This window comes from Apostichopus japonicus, chromosome 14, assembly GCF_037975245.1.
Source record: "Apostichopus japonicus isolate 1M-3 chromosome 14, ASM3797524v1, whole genome shotgun sequence".
Taxonomy (NCBI): Eukaryota; Metazoa; Echinodermata; class Holothuroidea; order Aspidochirotida; family Stichopodidae; genus Apostichopus; species Apostichopus japonicus.
The window spans coordinates 16682199-16707723 of NC_092574.1; the positions used below are offsets into that span (position 1 = coordinate 16682199).

Below are 25525 nucleotides of genomic sequence, written 5' to 3' on the forward strand. Positions count from 1 at the left end.
CTATATACATTGGTTATATCTGAGTTGCTTGTGTGAGTATTACAATACATGCATTTATTAGTTTAATGAGGTATCCGGGAATTCGCTGAGTGCGTGGAAAAAATTGTGTAAGAGTGTTGTGAATTGCTATAAATCTGGAAGCTATTCAGTTAGTAAATTATACCAGGGTTTAGACGGGGATGGGGGGGGGGGGGTGCTTTTTGGAATCTGGGTCTTCGTATTTGGCAAATCAGAGTGAGAGATTAACCTGACATTTTGAAAGTGTAAGCAAAGTTCGAAAACATTCATCATCACTGAGGTCAACTGTTTCATATTTCATTGGTTAAATGAATGGGAGAGATGTAAATGGGAAATTAAATTTGGGTTCAACAGTTTGGGAGTAAAACCTTTTCATGCAATATGTAGGACTAAGGCATTTCGACTGTGCTATTTTTTTTTTTTTAAGTTTTGCGGTCGGTGGGGTTAGGGCAGGGGAGAGTGAATTTTCTTATTTTTCAAATTTAGTGTACATTTTTTTTGTTCTCTTTTACCCATACTTATTTTCTTCTCTTCGCCGAACCTCCTAGCTCCCTACCCTTTCCCTCCCACCACCCTCTACTTTTCCATCCCACCAGTTACCCCTCTAAATGATTGGGCCACATTAGCTAGTCACCCTGCGAAACTTCCAATTCAATATTGATATCAATCACCGTGGTTTGTCTCCTCAGTTTTGCAAACACACTGTGATAAATCAAAATTCCCTCCAAAAGTTCCGATCTGTTTTTGGAAAGTCGAACTTTTCTGCAGGATACCAAACATATATTTATCCGCAATGTAACTGGTAAAAACTTGTTCACATCAAATTGGTGATGTGATATTGCATATATTTTACAATCATTGGAATTATTTTATTATCCTTGTGTGGAAAATTGAGGTAAATTTAAAATCTTCAGAGGAATTTAAACAAAAGGATGATTTCGTTCATTGCTACTAACGATACATGGTAAGCACTACATATTTTCGCTCCAGTACACCAAGTGAAAAATCTCACCGATGGAGCTAGCTGAGCTGCTCGATATCGCGAGCTCCGTTGGTAAAATTTATTGATCGCTCAACATTTACACTCTGTTACTCATCGAGCGAACAACCGGTAGTTAGCCACGCTTGAAACCAAACACTGTGGTAAACTTTCGAAGGGTATTTTTCGGATTTATACGAATGGAATATACCTTGGAAGCCATATGATATTGATAATATTGGAATAAAACCTTCTTTTAATTTCAGGTGAGAATTGGTTTCAGTTTCTGTTAACTTGAGTTAGATCATAGATCGAAATTGTGGTACGTAAATACAGGCCCTAACTAAACCATAACGTAAGGTTTACGTTGGATTTAGTTGTGGACCAGCAGTATCGCTACCATAGGCACACAGGCTACCGTACTATTACTAGTCTACTACTTGTACAAGGCAGCTAGTAGCTTATAAATCTAAGTTCTAGTTCTGAGCTCGTATGGGTCTGGAAACGCAATCAAGTGAAGTTTTGTTCTTTATTTTCGTTATAGGTTCTACCATGAGTCACTGCGTTAAAAAGTTACTTAATGTTGCCTAGCACGGTTAGGCTTAACTTTGCAATGGCAGTTTGCAAAATCTAAGTTAGAACCCCTAGGCCTAAATACTATCACTAAAGCTAAAACTGAAAAGATATTGCCATGTGCACTTCTGAAAGTTATGTCTTACTTGGCCTACTATTACCAGGCTAACTTATGTTGTTAAGTTTAAGGCAATTACAATAATACTTTGTGTAGAGGGTTGACGGTGATAGTGTGATGGAGACTTCCCTAAATTTGGAATTCACTCTCAGTCTTTTGTCTGTAAGGTTAGTCTTCTTATTTAATTATGCAACATCTCATTTATACGATATTTATATGTTTCAGAAATATTTTTGTACCAACCTCAGCACTGTTTTGTCATGGTCATTAAAAATGTCAGAAAATGTGTTAATAGAGACCATTACCTTATGAGTGTGACAATATATATCAGTGGAATTTCCGAGGAGTTTGATAATTAGCTTGTCAGGTTGCTGTAACTATCAGTTAGGCATATGGAAAATTTGGTTAAAAGAACCAATCAGTGTACAGAATGTTTGGGCATTGCATTTATGTTTTTCATGCTGAAGACATTCTGATAGTCATGTCATATGTGGAGATTGAAAAATGGTTAGATTTGCTGAATAATGGAGCTGTTAGTCAGGAAATTACAACTTCAGAATGACCAAAAAACATTACCAAAATTTGTGAAAGTAATCTTGAAATAGTAAGTACTTAGAATAAATTTGAAAGTTAATTCTATACAACCATGCACAAACTACGCTTACTAAATTTTGAAATTCTTTAATTGTGTTGTGAACATCTTGCATTACTGTTTATGTTGGAAGTGTGTTGATCCCTTTGTCTCTTACATCTGATATTCCTTTGCTGTCCTTCAAGTCATGGTGATAAACAGTGGTTTCCAACCAAAAATATTCTGTGGCAAACATAGTTTATACTGACTGAAATAATGGAGAAAAAGTTACTCTGCTATTACACTGTATCATTGTTAAACTGTGATAAAAAATTTCAAGCCACCCACTTCCTACCCAGAGGGTTTATACAGACCTCTGTGTGGTTCTTCCTGGGGAGTATTAAGAGTTGCGGCTGATGGAAATTTCATAAAACCAGGTGTGGTACATTGCAAAAAGAATTTGAGTCTCTGGCAATGAAAATAATTATTTTCTTTCAAAGATGTGATAAAGGAGAAGGTTTATAAGTCACACTGTGGCTTCCTTATCAGATCAGTTCAATTACAAGAAGGTTGTTTGCAAAAAGATAGGTCCAAGCAATATAAAGAAATGATTCATCAGTTGAGACCTTGTAACTTGGTGGTCAATAGCTCATGGATGGCCAACCTTGGGCTCGTCTAAGGATCATACTTTTCGCAAGAAAGTCAAATTCCTGACATCAAAAGTCACTTTACATGGCCTAGAAATTTCACTGTCCTCAAATTGCCCAAGATGTATCTATATGCTTTCCTATGTAGTAACAATTTTCAAATTTGTCAAGACAAGGTAGAAACAGTTTACAGTATGTTTCTTCCCCTCCCTCTCCTCTCCCCCTCCTCTCCCCCTGCAACAGTGTTTGGTTACCAACAGCCTTCAGTTCATCCATGTCTTAACAAAATCTCTGTATTTGTAAATTGTGAGTATCTGTTGTCTGGTGGTACAGGTTAGATTTATATATTGCTTTCATGTTATTTTAATCAGTGATAAAGGTTACCCTAAGTTACTAAAAGTACAGTAGCATATAAATGACTTTGGGTTTAAGCTCCTAAAATGTACTGTAAATTCACCCACAGTATATGAAATATGTGGTTAAACAATATTGCTGTTATAAAAAATTACCACCTGAATATGCAGCAGTGCTGAAAACAAATTTGGGTCAAAACTTGAACCCAAGCCCGTTAGTTGAAACTTCATGTAATTTCTGCTTACATGTAATTTCTGCTTGATCTTCTGTAGAGACAACAATATACTTGAAGAGATGAAAATTATATACCATTGACTTTGTTGAATCTGCATTTTGCCAAAGATTGTGTTTTTTTGCAGTACTGTTAAACAATTTAAAATTTTGCAGAGATATATGTGTGTTATTTAAAGGAAAGATATTGCTTCCTCCACCATTCTGGGATGATGTTTACTTAAGGCAGAAAAGTTGCAGAAAAGGTTTGCAAAAAATCTGAAACATATTTGGTGACACAAGTTATCTGTGACATTGGATAAAACAGTTAATTGCAGAATGATTCAACAATTGATTCTAGAATGATTCTATTTTTTAATTGATGTGTTTTTATGAGGTGGCTTAGCGATGGCAATGAAGAAACTTTAAAACCCAAAGGTACAGCGTGGAAGCAGATACTGTAGAATGGTTCTGACTTTTTATCCTAAGATATATATGTAAAGGCATTTACAGTTGGGTAAAAATGTGAAATTTTGTTCTTGTGAGACACAATGTCTTTTTCATGTTATTGATGGTAGTAAACCACAGAAAGACACAGCATGAGCCATGAGCAAAAAATATGATATTGAGACACATAATATTATAAACCTCTAGTAATAAACCAATTGTAACAATCTTATCTATGAATCACTCTCACCGTCATTCATTATGTGATGGTAGCAATGGTTTATAGTGAACAGTACATTGTATGAACATTTTCTGTTATATGGCTCTCCTAATTTGCAGACAACTTTTTTTTTATGGGGGGGTTGTTGTTTTGCATTCTAGCTGATGTTTGTAATTTTGCTGGTACTGTATAGACATGTGTAGTTGCGTGCGAAGTCGTTAAAAATGTGGATGGCATGGATAAAGTACAGCTTGACTCATTCTTAATGTTTGTTATATTCCCAACAAATATATACACAAATTTGTAAACTATTTAAATGCTACAGGGGTTTTTGAGCATACTAGCAGGGATATTCTCAAAAAACAAAACAAGTTTGAACCTTTTTTTTGCCTTCTCATCGATAGGGTCATGTAGAAATGTGACTCCCAATACATTTATTCTGTATGACCTTTCTATACAGTAGTTGTACAGTAGTGAGCATTCAACTCATCAACTACAGCTAACATGCTGCTGTTTCTTGAATAGAGTGAGAAAATCCACCATTTATCCCTCTAAATCAGTCTTCCTATACTTGGCTTTTGTGTCTTGCTCAAAGGGTTGGCCCTAGTCTTTTCTTTACCCTGTGCTCTCGCTACAATGGAGGTATTGTGGCTTACCCTTTAAGGCAAAGCTTCCAAACACAAGATGAGGGGGCTGACTTTCAATAGTTGACATTATTTCCGACAAAGGCCAGTTCACAACCTCTGGTACACAATTTAGAAAGCACTGGTAAAGTTCATGCCCTTGAGTAACAGTAATTAAGCCTAGATATTTGTTGTTGAATTTGATTATACATTGCCTTTAGACTGTACAATAAACCCTTGTACCCTTTATTTGCACAAGAAGGCATGTATGTGTGGGATCAGATCTGCTGTACCTTTCAAATGGAAACAGAAAAAAAAAGAAATAGAGAAGAAAAATTACATACCATACATTTACCGTTTCATACAAAATATAATTTTCATGCCGTTGCAAACTCATCTATATATTATGATAGTAGTTAAGAGTAAAAGGTCTAAATTTCGAATGGTAATATTGCAATTGCAAGTATTTCAAATGGAAAGAGCGAAGAAATTAGAATGATCCACATAAGTTTGAGCCAAACTGGGAGCACACATTTATACAACCAAACACAGACATTACCCCATACTGGTTCATTAAGCTACTGTATTAGTTTTCAGCATTTGTTTTATTTTGTTATACTTCTCATGCTCTATGACATACAAACTTGCCAAAAATTGCTGAATTATTTCACTTACATATTTTGCATCTAAGCCAAAACAATAAACTTAAAATCTCTGAGGAAATGGCTGCTTGTTATTTCAGCCTTAAAACGTCTTCTTACTTAGGAGGTGTCATCTCTGTTACCATTTACCTTATTTTGTTGTTTAAGCTAGTTTGGAACAGTACTGAGAGTACTTTTACTGTGTACATGTAACCCAGCAGGTTATATGCCATAGATGCAATGGTAACCCCTTGAGATCCATTATATTTTCCCTGGTGAAGTATTAATAGTCGTCCTGCTTCCTCTCTTCTGCCAGATATTTTCTACTTGTGAGGTTTCTGTTACTCTTGTTCTGCCTTTTAGAGAAATGTTCAAATTCGTTTCTTGAAAGTGAGGGAAAATGATTATTGATCTCAGCGCTGAAAGGCAGTACCTCCAGTTTTGAAGCTAACCAGAGCTCTGGTTGATTTTGTATAGAGTTGGCATTTGATGGGCAAGTTTGTTCTGGAAAAAGTGGATTTGTCTCTTGAGAATATACATATTTCTGTAAGGGGGGGGGGGGGCAGGGCAGAGAGAGGAAGTCTTAGTAAATCATTAAATGTAAACAAAGTAGGGTTTTAAGCTCTGCCAGTTGCTAAACAAAAAATATATTCAACCCCACTTGTTTGGTCTTAACAGACTGTGAATAGATTACCCCATTTCAAGGGCCTCAGTCTCTATAAATATATATAGAAAATCAATTGCAGCAACATTTGACAATTTGCCAATTGTCAGGCTCATGTCCATGAGTAGCTTTAATAAAATCTTGAAGTCTGAAGATAAGAACAGAATCTGAGGTACTACTCTGGCTTGTCAGAGAAGCTGGTGGAGGTTCGATCTGTTTTGCTCTTTCAATGGGAATATGTGATGCTTGGGTTGGCAGTGTTAGATGTCTGTACAGTTGAGACCAGTGATCATAAATTGCACTATAGAAGCAGACTAAGGGAATACTGTTAAATTTTATTTATTATTTATTTATTTAATAATAAATTCTGTTAAATAAGAAAAACAAATAAAGTGTTCTATGGTGACTAAATTTATAGTACTTGCTTTAAGTGTGAATGTGCAGTAGTTAATGAAACGAGAGATAATGAAAGGGCATCTTCTGCAAATCAGTTGGAAGTAGGAGAAGAGAGAGTAAGAGGGAGATTGCTTGTCTCTACACCATGGATGTCGATTACTTACGATAACTTTCCCTTCAAAAAGAAGTATTTTATGTTAAAGGTTCATAAGTATGTCACTGTATGTAACACCTCAGGGTGTGAAGAATTTTGAATCTTATATCAAGTGCCTCTTGTATTCCAGGTCAGTGTGAAAAACTATAGACTGGCATATAAAGCTTTTGTTTGTTTGGGGGTCTCATCTTGCGGTTTAACCGTGTGATATTGTCTAGATGTTTAATTGTCTACAATGACACCTCACTAAATGATATGGAACAGTCTCCTTTTCCCATATACCCAGATTCAATAGTGTCCCTCGGAGGTTACCATGTTTCAAGGTGTCACTTTTGTCAGGAGTGGTTTTTTGGCCACTGGCTGGGGTTAAACTGTATTCTGTACTTTCAGTTATCTACTAAGTTATTGAGGTGTGTCTCATTATACTCTCATACAGTCGGAGTAGTACTGTATTATTAAGTATTTTTTCACAATTTCACATATGTATTTTATTTTTTACACTTCTAAAATTTATCTCCTCTACCTCCCGGAAGAAAATAAAGCTATGAATAGTTTGTTCTTAAACTGGCATTATTGACATTGATAACTGAGTTCTCAGAGCAATTAAAATATAAATGAGATGAATTCTCCAAACGGTAGTCATAACCAGTACAGTATTAACTATTAAATACAGAGGAGAATATATCCATAACATGTACAAGTTGTTAAACTTACAAAAGCTCATTTTGTTGAAAATCTTAGCCAACAGACATAACAAGAAAATGAGAAAATGAAAGCCTGGTATTTTGGCTAAAATTACACTATGGAAATTTGAAAGATGTCTGGAAATTTGTTTTTAAAACAATTATATGGAAGAATAATATTTAGAATTTCACTCTAGTTTAAATAGCTACGTTTAATATAATAGAGCTTTATTGCTGGTTGCATGTACAGACTTAGCTAAGTACTGCATAGACACCACAGGTCTGTCCTGTTTCCACTGATGTACAGTACATTGACAAACACTTCAAAGAGAGCTTATATGATCATGTAGGCCTACATACCTTGTCATGGTGACATGCTTGTAATGTTCTGTACTCACTGTCTACATTACTGTATTTCACACTCTTTGCTTCAGTGCTGGTTTAGGTTGTACACTGTAAGCACAATGATTAGTAGTTTGTGATATATATATATCTGTCTTTAACTGTATTTCTTCAGTGGATACAGACAGTATAATACACACACCTTCATGTTATGTTCATGTGTTATTTTAAATAGTATTTCACTCAGTAGAACTACACACTATTTTGACACATTTAAAGGAAAGTGATCACCTGTAACTTTAAAGCTACACACAAATGACCAACAGTAAAATGCCATAAAAACACACATAAATTTATCACACTCTTTATTGTAAAACAGTCCTCGGGTATTGTACGCAGACCATGATACCTTGTACACTATATACTGTGTCCACATGAAAGAACAAGATGCCCATTTATTAGTTTACAGTAAGAATGTTTTATATTTCTTATTTTCTTTTAGGGCAGGATGATTCATAGAACTAAAACTCAATACTCCCTGTTGGTCTCTTCTCACAATCCCAGGTTTTCTCATAATCCTGGGTTTTCTCACAATCCCCTGGTCTCATAACTCACACTGGTAAACTCTACCATGTAGCAGTTATATAAGCAATCAACAGAATTTAAGTGTACAGTGGATTAAAACAGTTTTAACACAGTGTGGTCATCTTTTGACAAAGTGAACCTCAGTTTGTAGTATTTTCTCTCAGTTTGTTTAATCACTGTTCTGTAGCTGGGGGTATATGACCAATCTCAGTTGTCTGATAAATCAACTTTGGCTACACCCTCTCGAAAAGTATACCTAACAACATTGTTTGTGGTCATTACTGGAAAGGAAATGTTTACCCAGTGATGTTTACATTTCCCTCTCTATAAAAGGCAGAGCAAAAATTCCTTGGACATTGCACAGACCTTTGTCCTTCCCTGCTGATGAAATTTGTCCGGAGAGTGAGTTTAGGGCTTGGTATATGTATGTTTGTTCTGAACCATCTGGTTATGGTAGATTTGGTATTGGAGTTGAGTCGTTGCCAGGCTCCGTACAATATTTGTGAAGGTTTACTCTGTTCAACCATTCAAAGCATTAGTGATGGTTATTTGTTCGATACAAGACTCAAAAGAGATTTAGCAGTTTGGTTTTAAAGTCTCAACGTCAAGAGCTGCATTTAATGTCGATTTCGATAAATATACTTCGATGCCATGAAAATGCAAATTAGATCGACAGTGATCTTATAATTCGTCTTTCCAAAAGATGACATAGACGTCAAAATATTAAAAAAAAAAGAATTCCTACAGTGATTTTATGCATAATAAAACCAACTTTTATTTAGTAAATAATGTGTGCTTCGGAACTATATTTAAATTTCAGTCCACTTCAGGTTAGTTATTTACAGGGTTGGTTTCAATTGCTTTTAATTCATTGAAAGTCTAAAGCAAAATTCTACTGGTATAAATTTTTCACCCTATTTTGTTAGCTTTTTTTGTTTGCCTGTTTCACTAATTATCTCAGTGTACTATCATTTGCAATCAGCCACACTTTTGCACTATACGTGTACAGTAGTCATGCTGTACACATACAGTATATATGTCCAAATCCCCCCAGGCAGCAACAGAAGTATATGTGTGCCATATTTTGAGTTAATAACTAATGATTTGATTTGTTTATTGAATTCCATCAGTTTAGTTGCAGCTATTATTAGCGATTGTTGTATGTAGAGTCTGAGCGCCATAGAGAGAGAGAGAGAGTTTCTTACATATATACATAGAGCTATGTATTCACTGTGGCACAACAATGGCTGGCGCCCAAAGAAGCCGCCATGTTCTTTATTAAATTATTGATTCTCTTGTAACCTGAAAAGTGCATTCTGTTGCCTTTACAAAGTTCACATAATATAATATCATATTTGCAGCGCCAACTGCAGGTCAAGGCTGCCGTTGTCTGAAGTTCCCCATTCATTCTCATATCCTTTTGTTTAAAAATGCGAAAGTAAGATGATACCGTGAACACTGTAACTGGATTTGAACATTTTGCAGTGGAAGATCTTTTCTGGTATGGTGGGATACAGTGTGAAATGGACACCCAGATGACCTCATGGTTGAATGTTGGTGAGGTCATGGTTATAGTCTGAGTCAGAGGAGTGGACAAAGAGACCTAGTTTTGGAATTGGACAGTCTCTGGTGTGTGGAAAAATGATTTACAAAGATTCATCTTGTTGTTTGTCTAAAAGAATTACACAGTGACCAGGCCTGTTAGAGAGAAATTGGTTCTGATTTTATCCTTGAAAGATGATACAGTTGGAAAGAAAGATCGCTGTGGTTTCGACACAGTGACAAGGAAGGTTTTTGGAATTATGTAAGGTATGAGAGTTGTTTGTAATTTTGTCATGTACAAAAAGAATGTAAATGTAAATTGAATCAAGCTAATATTGAAACTCGAAGTAGTATGATAAAAACAATTTTTTTTTTTTTAGGTTACCGTTTTTTTTTTTCCAGGGGTGTAAACAGTGATTATAGATTGCTGAATGTGACATTTCATTAGGAAAATTTAAGCAGTGATGTAGAAAAGTCTGTCATGGGAAACTTCTGTCATTTGGCAAATATTGGTTCATATTGTGATGTATTGTACAATGCATTTTAAACCCTGTGAAGCTAATTTGAGGAATAACAACATTTGGGAAATGTTGACTAGGCTGGCCTACTGTAAATCTCTTTAATGTGTGTTATAATTCCCTTCTATTGTCTCCATTGCACTATACTAGATACTGTGTATATTCAGTGGCTAATATATGCTAGAACTTGTGTTTAGCAAACTCGGTTATTCACATCGTGCACGGGTTTGGTTAACGACCTCTGCCAACTGTAAACAGCATTAGGCTTAGAATTTTTTTCTAATGAATTGTCATACATACATACACACATATGTATACATACACCCATACATACATACATACATACATATATGCATACACATATAAATACTATACATACACACATACACACACATGCATACATGTGTTCTTATACACGTTCAACACACGTATTATAAAGGAAAACTAAATGAAAAGGAAACAAAAACAAGCACTAAAAAAAAGAAACGAGAAACGGCCGATTTTTACCATAGTTTGCAGCCCAGCTGTCAATTTTGAGCACTTCACTACTCTGTGCATATAACTTTACACAATTTACAAGAGCTCTGACTATATCCCTTGTTGTCAAGTTTTGTAAGTTGTTTGATTCAGCACCGGTAAAAGAAACTGTTTCTGTTTAATGTTTAAATACCCGATTTTGCTCATTCTCAAGACGTAATCCGAGACTTTCAAATTCTGTCCTGCTCATCTGATATGAAGTGGAAGAAGTAACAATATTTGGTTGTCTGTGTGTGCTTAATCTATCAATCACATTAAATCAGGGAACTTCAGTCATCAGTTTTAAGTTTGAAGTGTCTTATTTCGGAGCAAGCGATGAGGAGTGTCTATGGGTAGCGCTGCAAAATATTAAAGAGACATCACTTGGGATATTATGAGGCGAGGAATGTTTATCTGGGAGAGATGATATTTCTGTTCTATATTCTTGGGGTTTCCATTAAAATGTAAGAATTGAGCTGAATTCTGAAAGTTTCCACAAACGAACATCCGAATGCCAAACACTCCATTTTATTCGACTGGGTGTAGAATTAAATGTCTGTGGTATGAATAAATCATGGATGTAAAAATGATAAAAAAGCATTGTGCCTCATTTAATGTATAAGCAGGGCCAATTTTCAAATGTCAGGTGGGTCTGACAGTTGATAATTTTGTTTGGAGAACCAAAAAAAGCAGTGAGGTCAGAGGGGGATGATGCCTTGTATGTATGTACAGTATGTATTTTAGATCCTCCTGCAAGCAAGAACTCGTGAAGAAGCCTCATTGGCTTTTCAAAGCTGCAAGCTGACCGAAGTCAGTCTCTTACATGTTGTCTCTCAAACATGTTGTCTCTCAAACAACCAGGCTTTACACTTTGGGTGTTCCAACAGCAAATTTGTTTGTCCAAAAATAATATACAGTAGCAAAATGAATGTGACAGGTATATCACTGTAGCATGTACGCAGCAGGTTGCCGGAAATATGTAACAAACTGAAAATGACCGATATGTCACTGTAATATGTACTATAGTAGGATAGATGTGTAGGTTGGTGAAGAGAACACCAGCTTTGGAGGTGATAGTAATTTTACCTTATTGGCTGGTAGGACCCTATTCAGTTATAAATAATGCAATTTGAATTTGATGTACAATTAACAACTAGTCATATATCGTAAACCTTGACAGCAGCATTTTTCGTAGAACTACATTTTCTATGAAATAAAACCATTTTCAACCTGGATTTTTGAAAGGCCTAGCTGATCAGTGTAACTCAGTTCTAAGTCTGGTCATTGCAGGAAGTAACAAACCCCAAACCCCACTCAATTGGCTCTTGAAACTAGAGCACCGGTCAAATAGTTTGACCCTCGGTCTTCTCTGTCCCATGGTTCTCAAGGTTACAAACCAATGCGCAAGTAAATATCATTTTGGCTTCTGTTGGCTCAGAGTCAAACAACAAACCCACACCTCCATGAAATTACACTGTGGCATATAATGCTTACATTGGTTTAATATTTAATTTTCTACATGGTAGGTATAAATTGTGTGTGGTTCCATGACAGGATGCGGAGAGCACTTGATGCTTGCATTCCAACTCTGAGTCATCGTACTTTTTAAACTTTAGACATATTTGCCCCGTGGAAGAAAATTAAAAGGTTCTTGGAATTCTCTCTTGGTTTTGGTATTACCGATGATTAAACATTGAACACTGATTAGACTATGGCACGCTATACCAAGAATGCATTGTGGAATATTATTACATACAGTATGGTGCACATATATAGAATATATGGAATATAAGTGAAGATTCAAGCGTTGCAGGTACCAGCAAGTTCTGTTAAAAACATACCGTATGTGGCACTGGAACCTTTTTATTACACTTTTGTAAGATAAAACGGTAATAAAGAACAGAGTGACTAATTGTTTCCACAGCAGCTGTCTTCAAAATCGAGTAAGAAGTGAATGATCTGTATGTCAGAAAGGTTGTTTTTCAGTAGTTCATGCACTTTCCTCTTACTGTTGCACTCTCCTATATACCTGGTCTACAAATGGAGTACGATTAATCGGTCCCAAATATGCTAAAAACTTATAAAGTCACTTACTGATCATCCATCAGATTCAAACTTTAGTATACCCACCTCTCAAAATGTTTCTCTCTGGTTTCCCTCTTGTTTAGACATGATTGTATTGTCTAAATAATGTATCACTGGAATCAATTAAGAGGGCAAGGACAACGTACAAAAAGTACTGTTGAACATTGTAAGGCGACTTTCAGCACTTCAATGATTGGGACCTTTCGATGGACTATGTAAATTATTGAAAACTGCTAGATAATGCTAAAATGGCCACAACTCACATTAGTTGTAAAATTTACCGTAGAACATGCTTGGAAAATTTGAAATTGAATTCTAATTTCATTTGTGAAAAGAATGTGTGGTTTTCACTGTTGCCGTAGTGACTGGTTGAGCCAGACACTCATTCATTTGAAATTTTAGCTTGGCACCATCAAGTGATACTACCCATTGCTTCAATGTATGATTTCTTTAATTCATAACCATTTGCACGGGAATCTCAATACAATTTAACTGGTGACAAAGACTGAACATTTTGAGGGAGTAGTCCCTGATCCTTAATTACTTGGAAACTGAGTGCATTGATGTTAAAAATATAAAAAAACATGTGGTAAAAAAACCCCACTACTACACCACCCCAAAGATGTCCAGTACTTAGTCGCATGTACTACTACTTTTAAGATAGTTTAACTCATCCATGAGAACTCAAAATTTGTTTGTCATTCCTTTCATGAATTATTTTGCTGAATTTGCCTTGCCAGAGTTTTAATTTTTCTTTAAACAGGGCAAGTATTTTTCAAACCCTGAACTTTTGGGTGCAATTATCATCTTTAAGAATTTATTTTACAGGAAGAAAAGCATAGCAGGCCTTTTAAGTTCAATTTACAGAAAAACAGGTGAAATGAGATTGTTACGCTCTATTCACTGCAGAAACGTTAATCAAGGCGTTCCTGTTGATCTGTAATTGATGTGCACTCTAGACAAAAGCCACGGCCATCAATCTTCAGGTTTAATTAAACAGAGATCATAAATGAATATAAACAAGAACTGCTATTGCACAAACCAATAGAGAACAGTTTTCTGGATTGTGCAAAATGAAGGTTAAGTCCGTTACGGGTTACTAAGGAGTAACAGTAACAGGAGTGACAGTAAGATAAAAATAACTGAAATATTATAACGTATAGTCAATGAAAGTTTCCAACTGGATTTTCCAACTCACTACGATTTCAATTATATACTGTATATAGGAATAACGGTAGAACTGTTAAACAACCTGTATATATATATATATATATATATATATATGAAAAGCTTCAAATTTTCTATTTTAAAGCACCCATGTGAGTTAATTCATAGAATGTCTAATATTTAACTCCCTGGTAGCAGTAATATATTTGCGTTAAGTTTCCACTGGAAGTAACCATGCAAGTAGCATATTATATTAACTGTATAAGTTCACATAATATTTGTCCAAACAGTCAACTGTTTCTGATTGTATGAAAGGAGTGTAAATAGACATATTCCTTTAAAATGTTACAAAGTTTAAGATTATTCCAGTTATAAGGGAGAAACAAACAAAAATAAAACAAACAAAAATAAAACAAAACGTGCAACAAGCATATATACTAGGGGTTTCATGTAGACTGGTGCAGTACCTTCGAAGGTAAGATTTTAATATCACTGCAAAGAAATTTTGTATGTAGTAGCTTTTTTAATCATTCTATTGAAATACAATTTAAAGTACATGCAAAAATAAAAATAAAAAAAAGGGAAAAGTTAACGAAACTGTTTATCAATAAACTGATTGTAATTTTGTTTTAGCAGTGTATGAAACATTTAGCATACTGTATGATCAAGTCCAACTCTAATGCTTTAGTGTCACTTGATTGATTCTAGAACCAAAAACTTGCATCTTTGAAAAATACAGTGAGCTTGTTTCTGATTTAAAATTGCAATGCAATTTATTGCTTCTTTACCATTCATGGCACATAAAATGGTCGGAGGACTGGAGGAGATCGTTGCCGCAGTCTAGGGGAGTGTCGTCACGGTGTCTGGGCACCCCTCTATGCTGTCATTGCTCTCAGATAGAGCTGTGGTTTTATGGTAGCATGTCACTTTAATTGATAACTTCTGTCACTTAATGAAGCATTTCAAATATAAAAGTCATTCATCGAGGCTGAGATTACTTCCCCTTGGAAGTTGTACAGGAAGCGTTTCGGTTTTATATAGACGAAATCAATTACTGGTGTTAAATTTACGACTAAAACTTGGTAGTTATGATGTAGTATCAGGGATCATAGCTCAATCATTCCCTCCTATTCTTGCAGATTAATGTGAGGAAGCTGGTTTTTAAACCATTCTCTGGATCATGAGGACACCTTATTGTCACAGTTGGAGAGTTAGGGACAAAATAATTGGGGGGGGGGGGGAGGGAGGGGGATGACAGAAAAGACATTTCTATGAAGGAAAGAAAACATTTACTTGACATATTTTCTCGACAAGCAAGAACATTTCCTATGCATGTAAAGTTATGAGTGAAGATGTGGATAAATTGAGGAAGGAGGGAGCACACAAACCTGAATATTTGGAGGGGGGGGGGGGGGAACGGGTGTTCCTGGTAATTAATTCAAAGTACTGCTCTTCTGTTCACATTATTCACATTGTTATGAATGATGTTGGATTAATTATTGTTTTAAAGAGATTTGTGTCGAATACTATACTGTGGTACGCACAAGTACAGTAGTATAAACCTTGTAATTAAATCTTGTAATTAATTAACACACAATGCCAAAGGTCACCAGGTGATATCCCTTCTGTGTTCCCTTCTGATGTTAAGAAGTCTACTCTCTTATCAGACTGTTTTGTTATATATATGTCAAAGTTCTTTCATTCCTGGCTTCCAAGACTCGTCCATTCCAGGTGATGGATGATGGATATCAAAGCTTGTCGTCAATGAGTAACTACATTGTATGATAGTAGGAATAGCGGTTTTGAAGTTAATGATGTTAATGTGTTCCTAAAAAACACATCTATGCTATGCACAAACACTTTGCAAACATTGCGATGTGTCCTGTCAGGAATGTACTAACATAAAGCATTTTGCCATCTGATAACTAGCTTAATTTATTTCCTGTATGTCAAAGGTAATATCGGAGTGTTCTCTTCTAAATTGTCATGAACATTTCTTCAAATATTATGTTCTTAAATTATGCAACTACATAAACTGGTACAATATTCTTTCATTTTCTTTTCTTCTTTTCATCTAGGCTGGTGGAAGAGCCGCCATCGGGACGATGAGGACCAGTAGACACTGGGAGGGGCCGCTGAGGCTATCGTCTAAAACCATGTGTGTGATGTTAACATTATTAGCCTCGGTGCTGACGATCAACTCAGTAGTAGTAGCTTCTTCAAACTTCCACTTTACACACTCCGTTTACAATGCAACAATAAAGGAAAATGCACCACCGAGGACTAACGTATCCTCCGAACAAAAGATGGGTATCTACGTAAGTGACGCCTCCCTACGCGTAGAGTATTCCATAACAGACGGCGAAGAAATCTTCTCGGTGCATTCTCATCAAGTCGGAGACTTTGCATTTCTGAGGGTCCGTGTGAAGCCATGTCAAAGTTCAGACAGGAGATGTCGCAAGCTGAACAGGGAGAGCAAGGCGCGGTACACCGTCGCCATATCCGCCGAGGGAATTCAGGGTGAGGTGGTCGTTGCGAGGGCATTGGCAGTGGTGACCGTGTTTGTCCTAGATATCAATGACGCTCTACCGGTATTCCATTCACTGCGCCACCAAGTTACCATTCCAGAGGATCTTCCTGTCGGATCCAGCATAGCTCACATTCAAGCAGTCGACGCTGACGTCGGCTCCAACGGTGAGATTTATTACAGCCTAAAGAGAGACACAAACGACTTTGCCATTCACCCCTCTAGCGGGGAGGTCACTCTAACGAGACCACTCACAGAGATAGAGCAGTCAACGTTCACACTGGAGGTGGTCGCCAAGGACCGAGGTCAAATGGTCTACGGAGATTCGCCCATCTCGGAAAGCCCCACCGCGAGCCTTAGGATCACAGTCATACCCGTCAATAAATATGAGCCAAAAATAGTCGTCACAACATTGCCAAAACTCACAAGAAAAGACAAAGTTTTTGCAGAGGTGTCTGTTACAGATGCAGACGAAGGACAGAACGGGGAAATTCAGTCCTTGGAGCTAGAAGAGGATGACTTTAGTTCCTTCTTCCAGGTACAATCTTTAAATAGTGAGGGAAGGTATCAAGTAATGGTCCTACAGAACAATCCACTTTTGCCAACCATGTTCAATCTCACTTTGATCGCCAGAGACAACGGCTCTCCAATGAAAATGAGCTATCACGTTCTCACTACCAACTTAGACAAGACAATGAGCTATTCATCTCTGTTTGTTTCATCATCTGTCAACGTCTCCATCTCGGAGTTAACACCCATCAATACCCCCATAATAAACATAGCTCCCCACGATGCACCCACGGATGCCCTAGAGTACTCTGTGATGGAGGCCGAGGTACCCTTTGCAGTCGTTGATGGCGTTCTCATCGTTGCTGATGACCTGGATAGAGGATTGAAACATTCGTATAATATTTCTGTGAAATCGTTTGACCAGCAAGATATGTACTTGGGTATGTGCCATGTCTCCATCTTTCTGATCGATGAGAATAATCACAGTCCAGTCTTCGATCAGGAGAGTTACCAGGTCGATTTTGATGAAAACCAAGATGCCGGAACCGTCGTTACGGTAGTTATGGCATCGGATGAGGACGAAGGTGAAAATGGGTACGTGTTTTACAGCATTGCGAATCTGAACCAAGTGCCGTTCAAAATCGATTACATGACCGGTGTGATAACTAGCACAGAGCTCCTGGACTTTGAAACCATGAGGAGCAGGTACACCCTCCTGGTGAGAGCATCCGATTGGGGGGCCCCGTATCAACGGGAATCGCAGGTGACAGTCTCCATCAACTTGGCACCTGTCAACGACAACCCGCCACAGTTCGAGAAGGTCAATTGTTCAGGAACCATCTCCAAGTCCCATCCAGCCGGTCTAAGTATCGCTCTTTTACCAGCTGTGGATTTTGATTCGTCCACCCGAGAGATTGTGTTCTCGGACGGCAACGTAAACGATCTGTTTTACGTCGACCCATCCACCGGCAATCTGACCCTGAAGCGGCGCATTGCGGACGATGATCCAAGATTCTATCAGCTGAAGATCATGGTCACCGACGGTCCGGGATCTTTCAACTTCATGACGACCAACATAACCATTGTCGGAAACCGTCGCAACCCTTCCAACGGCGACATTGTGTGCGGATCTACGAACGTCGTGCAACAGTTCGCTGCTATGGCAGTCCAAAGAGAAAAGAGCGACTCGGAGGACGATCAGTTTCCTGGAGACTACCAGAATATTTTCAATAGCAATCCAAATGCACCTCAGTTCCATGTGGACTTCCCCGAGTCGATCACTATCCCTGAAAATTCGCCAGTGGGCAGTTCTGTCTTTACGATACTCGCCAGGGATCCTGACCAAGGTTACAATGGCATGGTCCTATTTTCGATACTCGATGGAAATGTTGGTTATCCCTTTAAACTGATGCCCGAGAGTGGAGATGTGGTTATATTAAGACCCCTAGACCGAGAACACTTGGACAGGTATGACCTGACCATAACCTTGAGTGATCTTGGTGAAGAGAGGAAGTCCACACGAGCACGTCTTACCGTCATAGTGGCGGATTCCAACGACAACCCACCCATCTTTGAGAACGAACGATACGACGTAGAAATCCCCGAGAATATCGAAACCGGTATGACTTTCCTTCACGTTAGCGCCAGCGATGACGACATTGGAGAAAATGGGGAGGTTCAGTATTATTTGGAAGGCAACCCAGAAGCTTTTCAAGTTGGTATCTCGTCTGGTGATGTGAGAGTGGCAACAAACTTGGACAGAGAAGAGAACGAAATCATCGAGTTGACTCTTGTTGCTCAGGATATGTCAGCCGAGGAGCCTCTTTCTACTAAGACTTCTCTCACCATTCACTTAATGGATGTCAATGACAACGCCCCCAGTTGCATTCTTCCATTGCAAAAGTTCAAAGTCCGGGAAGATCTCCCACTCAGAGCCTCCTTGTTCCAGGTGAAGGCTGTGGACCCCGATGCTGGAAGAAATAGTTCCATTCATTATAGCTTCACATCCGGTGATGAAGGAAAATTTGAAATTGACCCCGACTATGGTATCGTTCGGCTGGTTGCGGCCCTAGACTTTGAGGACACGCCCGTCTATAATATGACTGTTGAACTTCAAGACGGTGGAGTCCCTCATCTGTCATCTACGTGTGACCTGGTCGTGGAGGTCATCGATGTGAACGAGAATCTCCATCCTCCAGTGTTTCCAGACTTTGTGATTACGGCTTCGGTTGAGGAAAATGCGGAAGTTGGCAGGGAGGTCATCGCCGTGACAGCCACTGACATGGATGAGGGACGAGACGGAGAAATCTCTTATTTCATCAGAGGAGGAAGCGGCTTAGGCATGTTCATGGTGGACAAATTTGGTAAGTTGCTTCATTATTCTCTCAATCTTAATTGGCTGGTTCAAGGACATATCTAACAAAAAATTCAAGATAAGCATTGGAATGTCTGACATACATGTATAGCTATTCCCCTCACGAAGCTATTATAATATAAATTGAAAACTTGTCTGCCCATAGTGAATGAACTTAAACAAAAAGAGAGTAGTATGCTCTTTCCCTGCTTGAGTTGCAAGAGAGAAATCCAGTAATATGAAGTTATTATTTCAGTCTCGCATATCCTTAAAGCAACTGGTTGTGTGTATAAGGCAAAAGCTTCCATCAGGCAAATGAGCTAAACAGTTGTTTTTGTTTGAGAAAGTGTCAAAACTACAGTAATATGTTTTATGCTTCGCAAAACTCTGTAACTTCACATTTAACCGAAACTCCATGCTTTGCCCTGTAGTCTTGCACTATACACCAGATTTACCAAGGACTTAGCCTACTTTACCACCAAAGAATAAGGGTCAGAATTTGTTGTTAATGAGGGTATCAATTTACAAATACCTGTTTGGCCGAGAAGACATGCTTTCAAGTACATTCCTATGAAACCTTGTTAGTTACTTGCATGATTCAAATGGAATGTGAAACATGGGTATGTAATTTTTCTGATAAAAATTACATGCAGCCAGCTGTTTTAATTTGATTGCTTTATAGCAGGCATTAGCCAACCTTCATAACTAACAAATTTACATAAGAATGCTTTGCAAAGAGTAATTAAACGTTCATTACGCACGCACACTGTCTGCCGAATAGAGTCGTCAACACGTCAGCTGTTTTATCTGTGATTCCTGGAATTATGCACGGTATTAAATGCTGGGGATTATTCCATTCTGGTGCCAGCCAGCTCTTTTCGAAGACTTCGGCTGTATTGTCTCTGTTCTGATGCCTCGTGGATCAATTCGGAATTTTTCCCTGGATGGTTGGGGAAAACAAATCAATAGAAGATATTAATTTCCATTCTGTGCAGAGAATGAACTAATGCTGACATGCATTAATGCCGTTCACAGTCTCCTCTAAAGTGTCTGTAAAATGAGAGGACAGTCGTAGCTGAGGGAGAATTAATTGTATCTCCCGAGTCTCGTGGAGAGAGATTGCCACGTATTCTTGTTTTTGCTGTAGGTCATTATTCCATTCCTATATTAAACTTAGTCGACATTATCTGACAGACTTAAGAAACTGTTGCTCTTATTTTCAGGCAAGTGAAAAATGTGATATTTCTTCTTCTTTTTTTTTTTCTTTTTTTTTTTCCCGGGTGCTTACGTCTGTTCTGTAATCAATTTTCTACCGCAGGGCAAAGTGTGAACTGTTGCAGCAAATCGCTAATTGAATTTTTAAACTTTAATAAGCTCATTTTCTCATCACCACAAAGATTTTGGTTCCGCTCAACAGAGGGTTTGCGATTCGGAATTTAATTTGCAGTAATTATGGTTTGTTGCTGAAGGCAATTTGGAGAAATCATCCCTACCCCGATTGCATAATTTTGGTATAGGTTTTACATTTAATGGTTGTTTGAACCTTTTCACAGAGAAAGTAATTATTTAAAGACAATATGATCTGACACCTTTAAGCACCATCAATTGACACCATATGTTTAGAAGCTGTGGATACGAGAGCCCTAGCACCGGGCCTTCATCCTAGGCAAAATGTCATCTGACGTGGACAAAATTTCTATTCCTTTGAATCACTCTTAACTTATCAAGTAGAAACCAATTTATAACATCCAAACAAGAATGTACTTCTTAATTGAAGCTGAACAGGATATTTTATGGTCTGATTTGTCATTATGTGCTGTCTGAAAGCCTAGAGTATGATTTATTTTTCGTTTTGGAATGTCACTCGTAAACGATGGCAACTTAGGTGTTCTTTTCAATCAAACTGTGGATTAAGCAAAAGGTTTACAGTAAGATGATATTCTTTCTTGCGTATATCTTTCTCAAATTTAAATATGTTTTCACAGGCCATTTGGTTATTGGATATTCTCAGATTTTCAGAAAAAAATGGTTTGTTTTGAATTAGACCATAGATATCCATCTTAGTGTCCGTAAGGTTTTCATGTTTGGAAGAAGTTTTTTGCTTACTTTGATAAACTCCCCAACTTTTAACTGTCTTTCAAAGATGTAGTGACCAAGAAGTGGGCCAGAGGAAAGAGGAGGGGAAGGGGAAAGAGGGGGGCAGCTTTGAAATGTTACCTATTTTTGTTGGGAGTTGGATGGGAAAGTGCATGTGTTGAGTGGAGACACGTATTAAATCAGTTCTCTCGTAAATTTAAATTGAGGAACTCATGAGGTATCTGTAACTGCCAACAGAGCGCCGATTGTCTTCTATTAAAGTACATTGTGAAAGTATAATGAATATTGTAACCTAAAGCAATTCAGATTACAGCATATATACAACAGTTGGCTCTCTGGTGTTTAAATGAGTTAAAACTTACATAAATGCCATCAAGGGAATAAAATAAGGCAAAAAAGCTTTTATTGAAGTGATTATGGAAATGACTGTGTGTGTGTTGTTTCATTGCATGACAGAGTACAGATATATACAGTTATTTAACAAGCTAACTGATAATTCATGTCATCTTGTGTTAATATATTTTGATTCAAGTGCATTTGCAAATATTGTGTTCAAAAGTGCAACAGGAAAAAGCTTGAACTTTGAGGCTTGTTGCCCTACAATCTGCATCTCCCCAAATTTTAGTCGCTCTACAGTTTTAAAGATATCTGACGTCCGTATAAATATTTGCACGCTTTTTACGTGGAATAATGATCTTATATAAACGGTATGGGAAAAGTATGAGTGACACAAAAATCCCCAGCCGTCTGGATTCATGTAAACACAGCGTCGTAATGTTGACTTTGCTGCAAAATATGTCAGCACCATGGAATAATTTAGCGGTTGGAATCATTTGAGCAGCTGTTTTAAGATTTTATAAAACTTGTTGATTTTCATTAAAAAAAATTGTGATATGTTACAAATGACAATTTAGGGGAAAGGGTGAGAGATGTAGATGTGGAGGAAAAATGATGTTTATTGTTTTTTATTAGAATTGAAAGTTTCTGATGCCTTGACATTAAAGTCATTTCTTATAAATGTTAAAGTTATCTACATCGAAGTGGTGAAGAAGGCGATACCCTGCTGACTAAGTACTGTTTTGTCATCGCTGATTCTGTCAATTATATTGTAAGCACTTAGCATATCGTGTACAGTCTTCTTGATTGGCATCAAATGTTAGACATTGTAGAACTGGAAGTCGGACTACAGCTTAGTCTTTGTCCACCAAGATTTCAAAAGTGTCTCATGATAACAAGTTTTTGTAATGGCTGGCTCATGAAGTGTTTATCATTCATTTGGTCTCGATGACATTATACAGTGTACATTATAATGTATGTAGTGTGGGGCTTCAAATATCAATCTATTTTAAGATGTGGTTGAATGAGGGAGGTGAATAACATTTGTAAAGGAGATTAACAGATACAGTAGTTTACCCCCGCAGGCCCTAACAGTCGTCATATGTAGCTTGCGCATAGTGCTGAAGGCTTGCCCGTTCCACACTGCTGTGAGATATTTGCGTAACCCTCACAAACTGTTGTAAACACTTACTCGGATTTGGGAAGTACTGACGTCACAAAAACCGAAGACAAACACAGATATCCGATTCATTGCATACCAATGCAAACTAATAATTATAATCCAATACAATATTTCAAAAGGTAGAGAGCGAAAGAGAGAGAGAGGTGGGACTATGTGACCCTTGTTCTGGATGTGGTAAATAGCCTGTTTGACTGATATGATGCAACAGGCCTGAGACCATGCCGTGACAAGTGCTAGGTGTATGATGGAAGAATGCAAGTACCTATATATATATATTGCTGTGGTGTGTAATCTGTGTGAGGTACTGTATAGGCTTAACTCAAGTATTTTTTTAGGGAATATATGTACATACACTTTTCCCATGTAGTCCTATTCCCTATCCAATTACTACATGTATACCTGTGGATACAGTCAATATGTGGCTTATGACTGTATGAATGCCGATTGAATATTCTTCCAAAATTTGGAACTTGTCTTTAAAAGTGCTTTCCCAATGGTTTTCTTCAGGCAGAACACCTTAACATTGTAGAATATATTGTACAGTAGTTGACCGGTAGCACTGGCACAGATACAAAGTACTTTAAAAAAAAAAAAAAAAATCAAAATATGAAATAGTGACAAAGGGGAAAATCAATAGGAAGAAGAAATAATAATCGTGGTTATTCAGATTGTTAACATAAAAGAAAAATGATTGATGTAATTGGTTATGGATGCCCAAATCTGTTATGGTTTGTGGCGAATTTTGCATCGTGGGCACACCCATAAGTCTTTCAAGTGTACAGTCTGCTGTCTGGGTATGATATATACTTAACCATGGAAGAGTTCAAACCATATAGTTGTTCATGAAATATAATATAGATGTACGAAAAGGACCAGTTTTGAAAGCAATACTGTTAGGAATTGTTTACTTTACTACCTTTGCACAGAAATGGATGGCTAGTCTGTAACAATTACATCCATTACTATATATCTGTTTGTTAAGAAGTATATATAGATCATCGTATTCTTTGTTTTGTGGTTGTCGAATCTATTCTTTTAAATCCGACAAAGAAGGAGACCCAGTTTTTTAGAATCTAAAATTGACACTTTCTTTGTCCGATCAAGCAATGATTCATATTAAGAGTAGAGGAAGACAGTAGAAATAAAAAATCCAAAAAAAGAGAGAAAAAAAGGGGTTTATTGAAAGAAAAAAAAGAATCACCTTTTGTGTGATTGTCTGGCTCCCTGTTTTCTTGCTATTGTTCATGTGTGTAGAAAAGCAATTGTTACAGCAGCTGTCTATATAAACATCCAGGTTTCGCAACCCGGCGACGACTGCGTGCGGTCAGGTCGAGATTAATATATTCATCCAGGCGGCTGTTGGTTAGAAATGAAAGGAAACCTAATCATTCATGCAGGCCGAATACAAAAACCCAGGGAAATCTGACTAGTGCCGCTCTAGACTGACGGTGTTCACCTTACCCTTGGGTAATAATACCAAAGTTGAAATGAAAGAACATGGATTAGATGCATGGATGTGGATATCTTTAACCCCCCCCCGACGTATTGTCTGATTGTTAATTCTGTCGAGTGTACTGTTCGCATTGGCAATTTGTGGTCGGTATTCAGAGTTAATTTACCAAAATTGCACCTCATTGATAAATTTCAAGGAAACGGACGAATTATTTTCAAGAACGGTATTAATGTTTTACCCATTCATGAAAAGAGCTTTTGACTGAAATTTGATTGCCACTAAAGAAATTGTAGGTCACCTGTGAACTCTGAGCTACCTTGCGGACTCCTGAGCTCTTCTTTAGGATAATAATTTTTTATTGGACATTCCCGTCCTGAATCATAATTCACACAGCCCTTAGGAATGTGCAATTGTCTACATGTCCCTGACAAGATACCTCAGGGGAGGATGATAATCCTTTGACTCCCAATTGTCCATTTGAAAACATTTTTCCCTGTCCTTGTGCAGAGAACTTTTACCTACTGTAGGTGTAATCCTAAGGTGTTACAGTTTCCCCGCTTGTAATACATAGGGCCTAATAAGCCTAGATTTACCATGAACCAAGAATGGGCATCAGGTTTCTAAAGTCATGAAACAAATTTAAAGCTATAAATATGATAATCCACAAATTACTGGTGATACACATGTTACAACAGTTTCAAGGTTTTGTAGTTATTTGGATACAAGCTTTTTGAGAAATTAGGAAAAAAACATAAAAATCTTAAACAAGGGCAATTCAGACCGTACGATATCACAAATCTCTAACGATTTTCAAATTATCGAATTGTGTCAGTCTTTTGTCTTGAACAACAACAACAACAGAATTTGGGAGGCAAAACATTGATATAATTGATGGCAAATGTGTTTGTTTCCTTCTTAATTCTTTGCCTGCCACCAAGCCCGTCATATTCTTCAAACTAAAAAAATAAACAAAACCTCCGCTGTAGGCTTCGTTAAAGCTTAACGATGATAAA

The 25525-nt window shown here is 37.3% G+C and overlaps 1 protein-coding gene across 5 annotated transcripts in view; it reads left to right on the top strand.

Annotated features, from left to right (window-relative positions):
* Positions 1 to 1079: 1079 nt before the first annotated feature.
* The window catches only part of LOC139979885 (protocadherin Fat 1-like), a 116565-nt gene continuing 92119 nt past the window's right edge, over positions 1080 to 25525 (top strand). For all 5 annotated transcript variants that reach the window (XM_071991075.1, XM_071991076.1, XM_071991072.1 and 2 more), the window contains exons 1-2: positions 1080 to 1263; positions 16132 to 19453. In XM_071991075.1, coding sequence (XP_071847176.1) covers positions 16159 to 19453 — 3295 coding nt within the window. In that variant the 5' untranslated portion in view covers positions 1080 to 1263; positions 16132 to 16158. The remainder of the gene's footprint in view (positions 1264 to 16131; positions 19454 to 25525) is intronic.